The following is a 17,629-nucleotide window of genomic DNA, read 5'->3' as shown; positions in this document are numbered from 1 at the left end:
CCCCACAGCAGGTCCCAGAGAACCCACACGACCCCACAGCCCCGTTCCCAGCAGGAATTTGCCTCCTGTGCTCCAAACTGACGGAGCAGAGGCACTGGGAACCCGCCCAGGGATCTCCTCAGCTCAGCAGAATTGGGAAAAGATGGGAATTTACTGACACTGCTTTGAAGAGGAATCAGAGGAATTTGAATTTCCTCTTCGGCTCAGCCTCATCCCTGCCTGTTCAAACCACCCTGAGCTCCAAAACACCACTAAAAATCCACCTTTTGACACCTTTTTGCTCACAATTCCCCCGAACACCCATTTCCATTCCCTTCTGGAGAGAGCTCCRCTCACCAGCAACAACCCCAGAGATCCCCCAAAGCACAAAAATTCAGATTTTTGGGGGCTCAAACCCAGCACTGACCGAGAAGTAGCTCTTTTTGGCGGAGATATTGGGATTGCTGTCGCTCCAGTCGAAAGCCAACTCCTCCTCCTCCTTCTCGTTGAGCCAGATGAGCTCGGCCGTGGCGCGYGACACGAAACCGTGCAGGCTCTGCAGGTGCCTCAGCCGAAAGCTCGAGGTTTCCTAAGGAAAAAAAAGAAAGGAAATAAGGATTTGGGTTTTATTCCCCTTTCCTGTTCTGTAGGTGTTGGGGTTTTTCTCCTTTTTCCCGGTTTTAGGGTAGGGATGGACTCTACAGAGGGTTGGAGGACCCTGCTCACCATTAGTTTGCAGTATTGAGTTTCCAGCTTGCCCAGGGTTTCTGTGTAGCTCGCACGGAAATTTGGGGACATTTTGCTCTGAAAGGGGAGAAATCTTTCAGTTGTCAGCGTCGGGAAGCATCACTCAAAATATCAAATGTTTTCCCCAAATCTGAGGGATTGGAGGTGGAGAGGATGGCTCAGAGGATGTATCAACTCTGGAGCTCTGTCCTTAAAAATCACCTCCATCCCTACAAATCACCCCCAACCCTACAAATCACCTCTGCCCTTACAAATCACCTCCACCCTTAAAAATCACCTCCACCCTTAAAAAATCACCTCTGTCCCTACAAATCACCTCCATCCCTACAAATCACCTCCGTCCCTACAAATCACCTCCATCCCTAAAAATCACCACCGTCCCCAAAATATCACCTCCACCCTTACAAATCACCTCTGTCCTTACAAATCACCTCCATCCCTACAAATCACCTCCGTCCCTAAAAATCACCCTCATCCCTAGAAATCACCTCCCCCCCTACAAATCACCCCCAACCCTACAAGTCACCTCCAGCCCTACAAATCTCCTCCATCCCTAAAAATCATCTCCACCCCTAAAAACCATCTCCACCCCTACAAATCACCTCCAACCCTACAAATCACCCCCAACCCCACAAATCACCTCCAACCCTACAAATCACCTCCGTCCCTAAAAATCACCCCCATCCCCACAAATCACCCCCGTCCATACAAATCACCTCCATCCCAAAAAATCACCTCCATCCCAAAAAATCCCCTCTGTCCCCAGGAACGTGACCCATGAGAGGTGACCCCAATGCCCTCAGTGGGGCTGTCCCCAGTGTCCCCCAGCCCCTGGCCCCATTACCTCGTACACCCTGGCCTCCTTGACGCTGGAGCCCAGCTCCTCCACGCTGGCATGGATGTGCCTCTGGCTCTCCAGCTGCGCCTCCACGCTGGGCAGGTCRGTGCCCCACTCTGCCCGCTCCAATCTCATCTGGAAAGAACCCACAGAGCTCCGCTCAGAGCTCCTCATCTGCTCCCTAAAGGACACCAGGAATGCTCCCAGCTCATCCCAGAGGGATCCAACAGCTCCCAGTGATGGCAGAGGACCCTAAAGCAGGATCCCCACTGACCAGCAGGACCACAGGAGAGCAAACCCAGCCTCAGATCTCCAAAAACCACAAACCATCAAAGCAGTTTTTTTTCACAGATAAAAACAGGAAAAAGCCCAGGGCAGCTTCCCACATCGGGCAGCAGTATATACATATACTGCACGCTCTACTAATTCTCCAATAATTGTAAGTAACAGTTCTTGAGTAATAAACTTCTGAGGTCCTGTGTGGCACACAGCCTTCAGCGGCCACATTGCTTATCTTTATTTTCCTTAGTCTGGGAACATGTTGAAACAAACAATTACTGTGAAGGAATATAACTCCTTCTCTCAAGGGTGATGCATGACGATTTTTGCTTTTCCTTTTATTTATGCACCCTTTTATACATTTTATCTGCACTTTTAGAACCTGGAAACAGCACCCACCTGCATCTCCTCCACCCAGGCCAGCAGCTCGTAGACGAAGCGCAGGCTGCCCTCATCCTCAGAGGAGGAGATGGCCACCAGCTCCRTCCTGGTCATGGGCTTACGGAACCAGGAGGCCGAGGAGGTGTGGAGCCCCTTGGTCAGCGAGTCACCCTTGAGCTGGGTGGTGCTCAGGGCGGGCATGGGTGCCAGCTCCAGCGTGGAGAAGTGACCTTTCCTGTACAGGTTGGTGCACTCCAGCCTCAGCGTCACCAGCTCGTCCTGCAGCCTCATGATCCTGGGGAAAAATGAGAAGAGGATGGGTCAGGAGATGCGGACAGAGGAGCTGCTTCCTTCCCCTGGGCAGGGACAGGGCAGGGTGTGTCCCTTGGAGAGGGACAGGGCAGGGTGTGCCCCTCGGACATGGACAGGGCAGGGTGTGCCACTCCTGCCCCCAGACCCATCAGGGTGTGCCACTCACTCCCCCAGACCCATCAGGGTGTGCTCTTCCTTTCCCTGGACACAGACAGGGCAGGGTGTACCCCTCGGACATGGGCAGGGTGTGCCCCTCCTGCCCCCAGACCCATCAGGGTGTGCCCCTTCCTCCCCTGGACCCATCAGGATGTGCCCCTCGGACACAAACAGGGCAGAGTGTACCCCTCCTGCCCCCAGACCCATCAGGGTGTGCCACTCACTCCCCCAGACCCATCAGGATGTGCCCCCCAGACCCATCAGGATGTGCTCCTCGGACACAGGGCAGGATGTGCTCCTCCTGCCCCCAGACCCTTCAGGGTGTGCCCCTCACTCCCCCAGCCCCATCAGGGTGTGCCACTCGGACATGGACAAGGCAGAATGTGGCCCTCCTGCCCCCAGACCCATCAGGATGTGCCCCTTGGACACGAACAGGGCAGGGTGTACCCCTCACTTCCCCAGACCTACCAGGGTGTGACCCCCAGACCCATCAGGATGTACCCCTCACTCCCCCAGATCCATCAGGATGTGCCCCTCCTGCCCCAGACCCACATGGGTGTGCCCCCCAGCCCCACAGTGTATGCAGCCCCCCAGAATCCCCCCATTTCACCTGAAGCCCAGCTCCTCCAGCTGGTAGTAGTTCTCATCTCTCAGGATCTGCACGTCCACCTGCAGCTGCCTCAGCAGCCCCTCGCACTCCTGCAGGTACATCACCACATCGGCCTCGTACTGCACCGGCTGGCCCGACTCCAGGTGGGCAGCGTCCTGAGGGGCATGGGATGGCACTGTGAGCTTTGCCTTGCCTTTTTTACACCATTTTAATATACTTTACATACCCTTTTATATATTTTATACGCTCTTCTGTAAATTTTACACACCCTTTTAGACATTTTACATACCCTTTCATATACTTTATACACCCTTTGATATTTTTTATACCCTTTTATATATTTTATATACCCTTATATTTCATATACCCTTAATATACTCTATATACCCTTTAATATATATTATACACTCTTTTAGACATTTTACATACCCTTTTAGATTCTTTATACACCCTTTGATATTTTTATACATCCTTTTATATACTTTATACATCCTTTCATATATTTTATATGCCTTTTTATATACTTTATACGCCCTTTTATATATTTTATACACCCCTTTATATACTTTATATACYCTTTTATATATTTTATACACCCTTTTATATACTTTATACAYCCCTTTATATACTCTTTTATATATTTTATACACCCTTTCAGATATTTTAGGTACCTTATATAGCCTTTTATATATTTTATACACCTGTTTATATATTTTATGTACCCTTTTATATACTTTATATACCCTAATATATACCTTATATACCCCTTTTATATTTTATCTATCCCTTTATATACTATATATACTCTTTTATATATTTTATATGCCCTTTTATATATTTTATATATTCTTTTATATATTCTCCTCCACATCAGCACCTCTGCAAGATGCTCACCCTCACTTGGAAAACACCATTCCCCATCCCCTGTCCCCTAAATTGCTCTAGGGATCACCAAATATCCCCTACAGAACCTATGGAATAGGATCAAGGACAGAAGAGAAAAGAAAAGCTGTCCAGGAGAACCCACCACCCCATGCAGAGGAGATGGGTGCAAAAAAAAAAATTATAAAAACGATTAAATAAATAAAATTAAGAGAGGAAAAACACCCCGCACTCACAGCCTGCAGCGTGTTCTTGGCCAGGGTGAGCTTCTCCTCGCAGCTCAGAGCACCATTCTGGATTTTGTTAGCGATTTGTAGCAGCAATTCCAGCCTGGAATGACACAGGAGGATGAGAAGGGGTTTTTTTTTGGATGTCCCTCTGGCTGGGGTGACAGCAGGAGATGTCCCCTCCCTGGGTGTGGCACTGACCTCTCCACGGCCGGCCGCAGGAGCTTCTCGCGCTCCAGCATCTCGATGATGAGCTTGCCCCACTCCTCCTCCACGTCGTTGGGGTGGTAGCCCTGGGGCAACTTGATGCGTCCAAACTCGATCCACACCTGGGAAAAGCAGCAGGTTGGCATTTGGCACCTCTGCCCCCGAGCTGGTTTGGGGTCACAGCGAGGGGAGAGCGGCTCTGTCGTGTGCTGGTTGCTGCCTTGTTCATCCTGAGGGTTATCACCACCTCTCCACCCCAAATTTAACCTGAGCAGGGGGTTATTCCCACCTCTCCACCCCAAATAAATAAATCTCCACTCAAAATAAATATGAGCTGAGGGTTATTCCCACCTTTCCACCCCAAAATTAACCTGAGCTCGTGGTTATTGCCTCCTCTCCACCCCAAAATTAACCTGAACAAACTTGAGCTGGAGGTTATTCCTGCTTCTCCACCCCAAAATCAACTTGAGCTGAGGGTTATTCTTGCTTTTCCACCCCAAAATAAACCTGAGCTGGGCGTTATTTCTGCTTCTCCACCCCAAAATCAACCTGATTTTAGGGTTAGTCCCACCTCTCCACCCCAAAACAAACCCGATTTTAGGGTCATTCCTGCCTCTCCACCCCAAAATAAACTTGATCTTACAGTTATTCCCACCTCTCCATCCTAAAACAAACCTGCTTTTAGGATTAGTCCCACCTCTTCACCAAAAAAAAACTGATTTTAGGGTTAGTTCCACCTTTCCATCCCAAAACAAACCTGATTTTAGGGTTAGTCCCACCTCTCCACCAAAACAAACCTGATTTTAGGGTTAGTCCCACCTCTCCACCAAAACAAACCTGATTTTAGGGTTATTCCCGCCTCTCCACCCCAAAATAAACCCAAACTGAGCACTCTGCAACACCACAACACTGCCACCAGCCATCCCCCGGGGCAGCCACGCTGATCCTCACCTCCAGCAGTTTGTAGAGCTCCTCTATCCGCCCTTTTTCCTGCTCTTTGGCCGGGATTTCGGTCTCTTTGAAGTGTATGTACTGGTTATAAAGTGCCTGGGAGGGGGAAAAAACTCGTCAGGAGGGGGAAAAACTCGTCAGGAACCGCCTAGGACAATGCCACCACGTGTGACAGCAGGTGACAGCGTGGTGTTGGACACACCTTTAGCTCGACGGGGTTCTGGGGGAAGGATTTGTCAGACATGAGTATCGTGTGCTGCTTGATCCACGAGACGAGCGTCTCCACGCGGGTCTGGTACTCCAACCACCGGGAATCCACCTCCTGCGGGGACAGAGAGGCTCAGAATGGCCCTGGGGGAGGGCACGGCACCGAGGGGACATGGGGGGGACATGGGACAGCTCCGTGGGGACACGAGGGGACATGGGACAGCTCCGTGGGGACATGGGGGGACATGGAGGGGACATGGAGGGGACATGGGACAGCTCTGTGGGGACACGGGAGAGCATGAAGGGGACACAGGACAGCTCCGAGGGGACACCAAGGGGACACAGGGGACATGGGAGACTTGGGAGAGCTCCGAGGGGACACAGGGGGACATGGAAGAGCACAGAGAGGACATGGGGGGGACACAGGAAAACACGGAGGGGACATGAAGGGGACACAGGAGAGCATGGAGGGGACATGGAGGGGACACAGGGGGACATAGAGGGGACATGGGAGAGCATGGAGGGGACACTGCAAGGACACGGGGGAAACATGGGAGAGCACAGAGGGGACCATGGAGGGGACACGGGAGAGCATGGAGAGGACACGGGAGAGCATGGAGGGGACACCGAGGGGACACAGGGGACATGGGAGACATGGGAAAGCTCCGAGGGGACACGGGGGGACATGGAGGGGACATGGCAGAGCACGGAGAGTACATGGGGGGGACACAGGAAAACACGGAGGGGACACGGGACAGCTCCGAGGGGACACAGGAGAGCATGGAGCGACACAGAGGGGACACTGCAGGGACATGGGACAGCACCGAGGGGACACTGCAGGGACACGGGGGGAACATGGGAGAGCACAGAGGGGACACGGGAGACCATGGAGGGGACACGGGAGGAGACACAGAGGGGACATGGGAGAACATGGAGAGGACACAGAGGGGACATGGGAGAACATGGAGGGGACACGGAGAGGACCATGGAGGGGACCACAGAGGTGACACGGCCAAACTCTGGGGTGGGAGCAGAAGGAGCAGGAGCAGCAGGAGGGTCAGGGAGCTCATCTTTCCCATGGGAAAAGCAGCGCCTGGGCATCACTGTGACCCTCCAGACACCGCAGCAGGTGACAGTGACCATAATGGGGACACTCCTTCCTCCCCCTGAGCCTCTTCCCTCACCATCCCTCTTCCACAGGGGACAGAGCCGGTCCCAAACCTTCCCCCCACCCCACAGCCACCCCACGAAGTGCCACCCCAGATCCCCATCCCGCTTACGATGGCGCTGATCCCTTCTCCTCCCTCGGGGACTTTGGGAAAGGCATCGTAGATTGAAGACACGTAAGTTATGACGGATTTCTCATCCGGAGAGGGGACATCCACATCTGGCCAGAGGGAAGCAGAAAGGCTGTGAGGACAGGGAGGGACAAGAGGGGATGTCCCTGTGCCACTCCCAGAGCCCGGGCACCCACCTTCAGCGTCCAGCAGCCGCGTCACCCCCAGGCGCTCGGCGATCTCGAAGGCTTGCTCCAGGTTCTCCCGGTTACTCTGGATCTGCACCCTCTCCATGTCCACCAGATCTGGCCTGCAGGATACATCTGAGTGACCAACAGCACCAGGGCAGAGCGTCCTGGCCATGCTCAGAGGGTCAGTGTGACCACTGTGACCACTGCTGGTGGCTCCCCAAAGGGATCTGGGCTGCAGAACTTCCCCAACTCAGCCTGGTCAGGGAGAAGGGTTTGGGATGCAAAGGAAAACCTCTGGGTCCCACATGGGGAAGGAAGAATTGTGAGAGGTTTGAATGCTGCTCGGGAGATCTCTGGGATCCTGGGATGAAAGCTGGGATGGAAGTGCTGCTGTGGGATAAAAGCAGGATGGAAGGGGATAAAAACTGAGATGGAAGGGGATAAAAACTGAGATGGAAGTGGGATAAAAACTCGGATGGAAGTGGGATAACAGCTCAGATGTAAGTGGGGTAAAAACTGGGATGGAAGTTCTATGGGATAAAAACTGGGATGGAAGTCGAACAAAAACTCGGATGGAAGCGGGATAAAACTCGGATAGAAGTTCTGCTGTGGGATAAAAGCTCGGATGGAAGCAGGATAAAAACTCGGATGAAGTTCTGCTATGGGATAAAAACTCTGATGGCATTGGGATAAAACTCGGATGGAAGTTCTGCTATGGGATAAAAACTCTGATGGAAGTGGGATAAAACTCAGATGGAAGTTCTGCTGTGAAAAAAAAGCTCGGATGGAAATGCTGCTGCTGATGGCGAGTGAAAGGGCAGTGTTGACACGCAGCCACTGCAGCACTCAAGGGTTTAAAAGCCTTTCTGTCTCTCTCCCCAACCTCATTAAAATGTTATTTCCCACAACCTGATGTATTTGGTGCTCATTCCGAGCATCCCCCCATCCCAGTGACCTGGCAAAGAGAGAATTCCACGTAAAACAGACATTGCTCCCTGCCAGCCTCACCCACACCCACAAACAGCGATGGGCAGGGACCCCAGGGAGATCCTCACCCTCACAACACTCCCAATACCCCTTCCCACCCACCTGTATCTGTGGATGAGGGCGTTGAACATCTTCCCATCGCTCCAGCAGGACGAGAAGTTGGTGCACTTGACCCCGATGTAGCCCGCTGTCACCTTCTGCGTCCACAGCAGCAGCTTCTCCTTGGCAGACATGTCCCCAAGCTCCCCGCTGATGTAGATATCAGAGATCTGCAAGGGAGCAGCACAGCCGTGGCAGGAGGGGGAGCCATGGAATGAACAGGGAAAGCCCCACCAGGCTCYTCCACTCGCCCTGGAATTGGCTACTGGGAAGGGCAGGAGGCAACTTGTGGTCACCATAGTGGAGAGGGGACCCTGCAGCTGAGAAATTTGGGAATGGGATGTGCAAGGGAGCAGCRGGGTGGTTGGGGCAGGTTGAGGAAAACATTTCCAGCTCCTGCTGGCCCCACAGCCCAGCCCAGCCCTGCTGGCTCTGCCAAAATCCGGTGTCCCAAGGCCATGGGGGCCGCTCCCTCCGTGCCATCCCTGTCCCCGCCAGCCAGGGACACACCTCAGCAGGAACACGACGTCCTGGAGGCTGCAGGCTCCAGRCAGGTCCCTTCCTGCCTCTTCCTGCCCCAAACACGCTGAGCACCCTCCTGCACCCTCAATCCTCCTGGCTGCATGCCACAGGGAGCCCCAGCACCCTCGGACACCCAGAATGGTCAGCAGAAGGGTGGGCACAAAGAAGGGACCATCACCAATGTCCCTTTGTGGGATGGGGCTGCAGGGAATGCTCCAGCGGGAACAGGGACCACGACCAATGTCCCTTCATGGGATGGGGCTGCAGGAATGGCAGGGAATGCTCCAGCTGGAGCAAGGACCACCACCAATGTCCCCTTTATGGGATCGGGGCTGCAGGAATGGCAGGGAATGTTCCAGCTGGAGCAGGGACCACCACCAATGTCCCTTTATGGGATTGGGCTGCAGGGGTGACAGGCAAGGCTCCAGCTGGAGCAGKGACCAACACCAATGTCCCYYTGTGGSATTGGGGCTGCAGRAATGGCAGGGAACGCTCCAGCTGGAGCATCCTACTGTAAAAAAACATCAACTCAAGGAGTGTGAAACAGCGCCTGGAGAGGAGGGCTGTCCCTGAGTCCCACCATGGAGCAGCTCCATGTCAGGATAGGGACAAGGAGGTGACATTCCCCCCTCTCTGCCCCGCTGGTGGCAGGCAGGGGTGCCGTGACCCAATTCCCGACAAAAGCCAGCGCCAGTCACGGACCCCTCAGACAGCGCCGGCCGCGAATCCCAGACTGGCACGTGACGCCACGCACGTGTCCCCGCATGCCAGCACACCCCTGACTGGCACAGCCTCCTCCTCGCCCTCCCCTTCTCCAGCTCCYCAATTAGTACAATTACCTCCCCTTCGTTAAGGGGGGAGGACAAAGGGGAGGACGGAGCCGTGCGGATTTCCTGGGGTGCCCACGGAAAGGAGACACGGGCAGCTCGCTTCCCGGGAGAAGGAGCGCCAGGAGCCAGCCCTGAAAACACCCAGCTGTGCTTTATTCCTCCCCAAAACACACCCAGACAGGCGCTGGCAGTGCCCAGGTCCCCGCTGTCAGGGACAGGGACRGGATTATCCTGCCTCCATGCTGCCGGTGTCATTGGTATGCTGTGGCTCACCTCCCTCGCCAGCCTGATCCATGAAACTGCTCTTTGTCAGCTGCTGCTGGAGCTGCTTTTTAACTCCTCCAGCCCCGGGGCYGGCTCTCCCTGGGGCCRGSTYTCCCTCGGGATGGCTTTCCCCGGGGATGGCTCTCCTGGGGATGTCGGGAGAGCAGAGCCGGGATGGATGCACCAGGTGAGCAGCAGGATGCTGGAACCTTCCACATCTGCAGGACCCACAAACCTCCCTCTGCTCAGTGGACCCTTATGAATTACCTGATGGGTCTTAATTAAAAGCAGAATGAGCCCTTCTTTGAACCCAGCCAGGGGGTGTGCCCCATGCTGTGCCCACTGCTGCCCATGCRGGAGCACCTCACAGCGCCCAGCTCTGATAAATCCTTTATTTTTAATCCCTGACACAGCTCTGGGGSTCTCCAACCACTGGGCCTCTTCCCCGAGAGCATCCCTGCAGGAAACTCTGCCAGGGATGCGCTCAGGGAGGTGCAGGGTGCGGCACCAGCTCCACCCTCCTTTCTTCTCGTGTTTGTGACAGGACAAAGATTTAGGGAGGCACCAGCGAGGAAAGAGAGAGGAAACTCACAGCACCCGGAGCCAAATCCTTCCAAACCCTTCCAGCATCAGCCTCACACATCAAGCAACTGGTGGCAGGGTGCTGGAGGCCACATGGTGGCTGTGACACTGGTCCCAGACTGGCAAAGGTGTGGGGGGCACCCTCACACCWCACACCTGTCCTGCCCAAACCCAAGGGCACCTCTGCCCACGCCGGCACCCCCTAAAGAGTGACCACCAGACAGCAACGGGTCCCAAAGCACAGCCTCATCCCCTCCTGCTCCTCCTGGAATCCCCTGGGAGCAGGCAGAGCCCCCRCATCTCCACGTTCACCCCGCACAGGCAGCAGGAAGGGGACAGCTTCACCCAAAGCGACACCCGAGCCAGCAGCTCTGAGTGTGACACTGGTGACAGCAGGCGCCAGCCRCACCCACGGCCTCCAGGGACTGTCACCGTGCCGGGAGTGAGGACAGGACAGGTCCCCAAGGGATATTTTCCCAGGGGGAAAAGGCTTTAGGAACTTTCAGCCCCTGCTTAGCACAATGCTGCCCCTTGCCAAGATGACCATCCCCAGGGGCCACCAGGATCTGGGGTCCCCCCACCCCACTCCAGAAAGGGGGCGAAGGCCACACGCACGCACTGACCATTGCTCCGGCTGTCCCCGAGCTCCCCCTCCAAGCCCGGCCCTCCAGAGCGAGCCTGAGGCCACCATCAGAGGGTGACACGGTGGCGCCGCCACCTCCTGCGCCCTTGGCCGGCCGGTCGCTGCCGTACCCCGAGGAGCTCCGGGCCGCGCTGCCGCTGCGCCCGCTGAAGGAGGACGGGCTGCGGGAAACGACCGCTCCAGGGCCATCTCCATCCCCGACCCGAGTCGACGACAGCCCCGAGCTTCTCCCCGCACCGGGGGTTTCCAGCTGATCCACCATGGGGGACGGCGTGGACAGCTCGGACACGGTGCCCGGCTCCGCTGCGGACGAGCAGGTCCATGCGGAGCCGGGATCGTCGCCGCCTCCTCTCCCCCAGGAATCCAGACCCGGCTCCCGGCCGAGCTCTGCCTGCCGGCCGGACACAGCACCAGCCGGGGCCGGGAGTCCTCCCGGGGGTCCATCGGTGGCCGGACGCAGTGGCAGCAGCACAGCCCGGCAGCTGCCGCTCCGSTGCAGCTCGACCAGGCGGCTGACCGCCTTCTCGCAGTCCCTGTCGGCCGGGTTGTCCAGCAGGCGGGCGATGACGGTTGTGCCTTCCTCGGCGGGAGCTCCCGCCACGCCCGGCCGCTGCGGCTCCGGCACCAGGCGCGCTTTCTGCAGCTCGCCCTGGAAGCGCTCCTTCACCTGCACGATGATGCCRGGCTGCTGCGGYGCCGCCGGCTCGGGCTCTCCCCGGRGCTCCTCTGCCCGCTCCTGCCGCGGGGCYGCCTTCATCCTCGGCGCCTCCTCATCCTCGGCCACCTCCAGCGCCGCGGGCTCGTCCTGCGGGGCCGCCTCGGGCATGGCTCTCCTCTTCCCTCTGCGCCTCCGCCTGAAGCGGACCCTTTTTTTGGGAGACAGCGGCGCCTTCCCCGCGGTTTTTTCCTTCTGCTCTTTAACGCAGCCCAGCGAATTCCCCATCTCCTCCCGCTCGGCGCCGGCAGAGACGCAGCTGAGAGAGTGGCCGGCTCCCGGAGAAAACCCGAGCCGGGCTTCATCGGCTCCAGCGGCCGGAGCTCGGAGCTCCGCCGGCCGCCCCTCGGCGCYGTCCCCTCCCTCCAGCCCTGCCGCCACCGCCGCCGCTCCAGACAGCCATCTTACAGCCTGGGCGCTGCGAGAAGACAAATTCAAAGCATCTCACTGCAGTTCAGAAATCACTTGACCTAAAAGCAGGGGGAGCGGGGATTGGCTGCGGCGTCCTTCTCTCCAAATATGAGGTAATTGGAGCACGGCCCTTGCCAACACAAACAGGGGGCAGGGATCGGGCGGCGGAGCGAGGAGGGGAGTGGGAGAGGGTGGGGAAGAGGGGGGGATAAAACACAAAACCTAAGGAAGGTTGGCAAAGGTAGAATAAAGGAAGGGGTGGGAGAGAAATGGGGGAAAAGGGAAGAAAAAAAAAAAAATCGGGGAGGAGTCAGAGTGACTCGGCACGCACGGCAGCCGGCTCCGCAGGGCTGCTCCTCTCCGGTTCGGGAGGTTTTGCTCCTGAATTCTGAATTTTGGGAGCCCCAAAAGCCCAGCCCAGCTGCCCACGCTTCTGTCAGGCTCACACAGCTCGGGGCAAGGCGGGGCAGCTCAAGGTGGTTTGGGGACCCGGCACGGTTTTGGGGAGCTGCAGGCGGAGGGTCCCGGTAGGAACGGGAGGGCGGTGCCGCCCATCCCAGACCGGTCCCAGTGCTGTCCCCCTCTCCCGTGGCTCCTGCCCCAAAYGCTGCCCAGGRCAGGGGTTTGAGGAGCTKGGARCACCCCGRCTCTGCCTGYCAGCTCGGAGGGAGCAGGGCAGGGYAACASGGACCAAAAGTGGGGGTGAGACATAAAAATTGGGGAGCAGGAGGTGTGAGGATGGTGGGGCTGAGCTCAGCCCCAGGAGGCAGAGAAAMAAGGAGGAAACAAGGAGGAAACACTGAACAGGAGTAATCCATCAGATGACTCAGGGAAACAGGGAAACAGTGACCACCAAAGCCCCCAGGACCCGGGGGCACCCCCTGATCATCAKCACTGCAGCTCCTGGCAGGGCTGGCACTGCCTGAGCCCCACACGGGCACCATCCCGCCCCAAACCTCTCCCCAAACCTCTCCCGGGGCTTTCGAAGCCGCCTGCCCCCAGGCAGCGGCGCTGGGACACGGGAGATTAAGAGGTTCACAATGGAGCTACAAACCCAGAAAAAATCCCGTTAGCGCAGCGGGAGGAGGAGGCACAGGCGGTGTCACCCACCCGGCCCTGTCCTGGCAGTGTCCCCACCCAGCCAGGCACAGAGGGACCCAGGAGCTCCTCATGTCCCTCTCCTGCCACAGAGCATGCACCAGGGCCGGTGACACCGAGGACAGCAGGGACAAAATGCCACAGGCAGGGCCCCACCGGCSGTGACAGTGACTCATCAGCATCCACAGCTTGCTCGACCCCGGCTGCTTCCCGGGGCTGAAGCCTGGCAAGAGCGCCTCGTCAGCGGCCCTACACACCCAGCTGGATCCCTGCTGCCCCTAAAAGCCTCTCCCAGGGCACACTGTCCATCCTACAAAAAATACAATCCTCCAAGACAATCTTTCTGCAGAATGTCAAAGGCGGCGCTAGTCCTGTCTGGAAGATGCCAGCAGGGAACTGGGATAGGGCAGGGAACTGGGATAGGGTGGGAACTGGGATAGAGGAGGAGCTGGGATAGAGAAGGAACTGGGATGCAGAAGGGAAGTGGGATGCAGCAGGAATTGGGATAGAACAGGAACTGGGATAGAACAGGAACGGGGATAGAGCAGGGATGCAGCAGAACTGGGATGCAGCAGGAATTGGGATGGAGCAGGAGCTGGGGTGGAGCAAAATTGGCATAGAACAGGAATTGGGATAGAGCAGGGATTCAGCAGAACTGGGATGCAGCAGGAATTGGGATGCAGCAGGAATTGGGATGCAGAAGGGAATTGGGATGCAGCAGAACTGGGATTCAGCAGCACTGGGTTGCAGCAGGAATTGGGATGCAGAAGGGAATTGGGATGCAGCCGATCCCACAGGCTCGGCCCCACAGAGCTGACACCCCACTAACGAGAGCTGACAGCAGCACTGCCCAGCAAACCCCACAGACCACCCCACTGCTGGCCACACATCATCCCCTAAAACCGCCACACTACAACTGGATCAACTGAAGCCATTCAAGATCCAAAACTCGCTTTTCCAAGAGCATCTCCAGCACACAATCCCTGGAGACCATCCCAGCTCAGGGCACTTTCCCATCCCAGAGCTGAGCTGCTGTCACCCCACTCACACCTCCATMCCARAAAAAAACCCCAACCCCACAAAGGTCCAGGAGCACCTCGGGGTAACACCTTCCAAATCTGCTCCTCTCCTCAAGAGTCCAGCTGAGCAAACATCCACAGCACAGAACCGACCATTAACGATTTAATTATGCAAATGAGCAGGGAAGGGCACTGCTGTGCTCCCAACATCACCACCATGACACCACCACGAACCTCCAGACCCGACACCACCACGAAAAACACCGAAAACACCAAAAACACCAAAAACGCGGATTCCGGCGAGGAAAATTGCAGGCCCTACCTGGAAGTGGAGGATGATGGTCCAGATGAGGCCCAGGGTGAGCTTGGGGTTGCCATCCGTGATGTCATCGTTGCGGATATTCACCAGTTTCACCTGAAAAATGAGAAAATGGGGTCAAAGCATCGCCCGGGGAGCAGGGGGACACGAGGAGGGGGACGTGAGGAGGGGACACGTCCAGGGGGACACGTCCAGGGCCACTCCAGGCACACAGAGGAGGCATCTCCTGGCTCAGGGGAGGATTTTTCCAYGTTTCCAGCACTCTCCATCCAGAAATGCTTTCCCAGCACTTAAAGGCTTTAGTTCRGCTGGTGGAACAGCGGCCCCAGAGTGGACAGTGAATAATTAAACAGAGAGCAGGGAAAAGGGGATGACCAAGCTTAAACTGCAGCCTGGATTTGGGACCAAAACCTCATCAACCAGCCCTAAAGAAGGCAGGAACCATTCACTAATCCCTAAAGAAGGCAGGAACCCTTCACTCTTCTCCCCATGACCCCACAGATCGTTCCCCAGCAGGGGTGAGATATCCCAGCGAGGCAGTCACACTTCAAAGGGGAAAAAAAAAAAAAAAAGCTGCTTCATCCAAGTGGAGAAACGAGTTCCCAAAAGCCCTGGGCGAAATGTCTCTATCAAGGAGCTGGGGAGGAGGAGGAGAAGGAGGAGGAGGAGGAGGAGGAGGCAGCTCGCCCTCCCTGGAGTAAGGAATGTGCTCGAATTTATTCAGGGCCCTCAGGACAGCAGCGAGGGAGAGAAGGCTCTGCTCCAGCACGAACTGGAACCATTTATCATCATCATCATCACCATCATCATCATCATCATCATCATCATCATCATCTTCATCACCCCTGGGCAGATCTGGGAGCAGCTCAATGGGGAGACCTGGCCCGACAGGCAGAACAGGACCTCCCTCTGCAAATTTGGGGTGCATTGGGATCTGCTCTGCCAGCTGCACCCAGCGGCTCCTGAGAACCCAGGGCACGGAGCCTGTATCCCAAAAACGGAGAGGAATGAGCCCAGGAGACACCCAGAGGGGTGGCACAACCCCAGTGCCACCCCCAGCTCAGAACCAGCCGTCACTTGTCCCCAAAAGTTGGTGGGAAGGCACGGCTGTGTCGCTGCCGGGATCTGCCCCAGATTCCAGAGGCTTTTGGGGTGCAAAACTGATATTTGCCAACCCCTCATCCCCTTCCTGACAATTCTGGGTGCAATTTCTGCGTGCAGGGCTGGTTTTTAGGGGCAAAACACACTAGAAAAGCCCCCAAAGAGCCACCCTCGCTGGCACAGCGGGGACTGGCACACCCTAAAGACACCTCCCAGCTCCTTCCAGCGCCTCAGACGAGAGAGAGAAAAAAAAAAAAAACCACAAAGCACCCGATTTGTGCAAAATGAGCTTTCATCAGCCCTCACCTGTCGCTGCTTCAGGAAATCCAGGGCGATCTGCACGTTCTGCAGGCGGTGGAAGCGCATCCTCCCCTTCTCACGCGGCTGCAAGAGACGCCGAGGCGGCGGTTTGGGGTCAGATTYGGGGTGGGGTTGGGTTGGCAGCACCCCACATGCATGGTGAACCCCACCCAGAGGTGCCAGCGTGTTGGGGTGACCCCCTGTGCCCCCACAAATCCCACTCTGCCTCGTTGTGCGGTGAGTGAGGTGGTGAAACCTGCTGGAGGAAGATTAAAATGCTCCGCTGGGAGAGAGGGGGGTGAGGAAAATCGGGATTTTTTAGGGTTGAGGGGATTGTGTTCAGGTGTGGCTCAGCTTCTGAGACCCCAAAAACAGCCAGACAAGGTGGGAAGAGGCCTCAGCAAAGAGCTGGAGTCGAATAGGAATAGAATCTGTTTGATTTGTTGGGAGGACAGGGCAGGGACCCCACAGAATCCCAACCCCACAATCTTCCCACCCACAGCAGCTCCAGAAAACCCCAAATCCCTCAGGAAGTGGCAAATGAGACCCCCAGAGCTGTGCCTGTGGCTRCTGAAGRTGAGGATCCCCAGAGGAACCCCARGYCATGGTCAGGAAAGGRGATGGGATGCAGGGACAGMTTTGGGGCAGCAGGAGAGGGGGGWTGGACACCCCAAAACCCCATYRCRGCYTCCCTACGAGGGATCAGCGGGWTTTCCGTGGAATCACRGGAGATTTGGGRTGGAAARGATCTTAAAGAGCATCCAATCCCAGCCATGGTGGGGGAAACACCGGGTTAGGAGCTGTGGGAACACCCCAAGTGCTCCAAGTCACCCTCCTGTCCCAGCCTGGAGGGAAGAGCTGTCCCCAAAAAAGAGGGAAAACTGCCCCTAAGAGCAAAGAGCTGCCCCTACAAGGGGAAGAACTGMTCCTAAAAGGGGAAAAGGTTGTCCCTACAAGGGAAGAGCTGTCCCAGCAAAGGGAAAAGCTGCACCTAAAAGGGAAGAGGTGTTGCATAAAGGGGAAGAGCTGTTCCTACAGAGTTAAAGGATGTCCCTACATGGGAAGAGGTGTCCGTACAAGGGAAAAGTTGGCCCTACAAGGGGAATAGCCATCCCGACAAGAGGAAGAGTTGTCCCCACAACGGGAAGAGCTGTCCCTGCAAGATGAACATCCCTAGTGCTGCAAGGGACAATGAAGAAGGTGCTACAGTCCCAGCTCTATCCCTAACCCTAAATCCTAAAACTAAACCCTAAACCGTAAAATGTAACCCTAAATAATAACCAGAACCCTCAATCCTAACCATGACCCCAACCCTAAATGCTAAAACTAAACCCCAAACCCTAACCCTAAATAACAACCATAACTCTAATTTCTAACCTTAACCCCTAACCCTAAATCCTAACCCTAATTGTAACCCTAAAGCAATAATAACCAAAACCCTAAATACTAACCTAAACCCCGAACCCTAAATCATAACCTTAACCCCTAACCCTAA

At 56.1% G+C, this 17,629-nt stretch overlaps 1 protein-coding gene across 1 annotated transcript in view; it reads right to left on the bottom strand.

Moving 5' to 3' along the window:
* LOC130584847 (microtubule-actin cross-linking factor 1-like) overlaps window positions 1-17,629 on the bottom strand; it is a 161,953-nt gene that overhangs the window by 101,204 nt on the left and 43,120 nt on the right. The window contains exons 5-18 of the mRNA XM_057385079.1: window positions 16,141-16,218; window positions 14,737-14,829; window positions 8,334-8,500; window positions 7,251-7,363; window positions 7,057-7,163; window positions 5,772-5,891; window positions 5,570-5,665; window positions 4,613-4,740; window positions 4,421-4,514; window positions 3,303-3,457; window positions 2,243-2,519; window positions 1,571-1,699; window positions 706-783; window positions 377-568 (exon numbers count right to left, since the gene is read on the bottom strand). Coding sequence (XP_057241062.1) covers window positions 377-568; window positions 706-783; window positions 1,571-1,699; window positions 2,243-2,519; window positions 3,303-3,457; window positions 4,421-4,514; window positions 4,613-4,740; window positions 5,570-5,665; window positions 5,772-5,891; window positions 7,057-7,163; window positions 7,251-7,363; window positions 8,334-8,500; window positions 14,737-14,829; window positions 16,141-16,218 — 1,827 coding nt within the window. The remainder of the gene's footprint in view (window positions 1-376; window positions 569-705; window positions 784-1,570; window positions 1,700-2,242; window positions 2,520-3,302; window positions 3,458-4,420; window positions 4,515-4,612; window positions 4,741-5,569; window positions 5,666-5,771; window positions 5,892-7,056; window positions 7,164-7,250; window positions 7,364-8,333; window positions 8,501-14,736; window positions 14,830-16,140; window positions 16,219-17,629) is intronic.

This window comes from Malurus melanocephalus, unplaced genomic scaffold, assembly GCF_030028575.1.
Source record: "Malurus melanocephalus ecotype Western Australia unplaced genomic scaffold, MMel_1.1 scaffold_780, whole genome shotgun sequence".
NCBI classification, from domain to species: Eukaryota; Metazoa; Chordata; class Aves; order Passeriformes; family Maluridae; genus Malurus; species Malurus melanocephalus.
The sequence above is the reverse complement of the archived record's forward strand: the minus strand, read 5'-3'. Positions and strand labels throughout refer to the sequence as shown.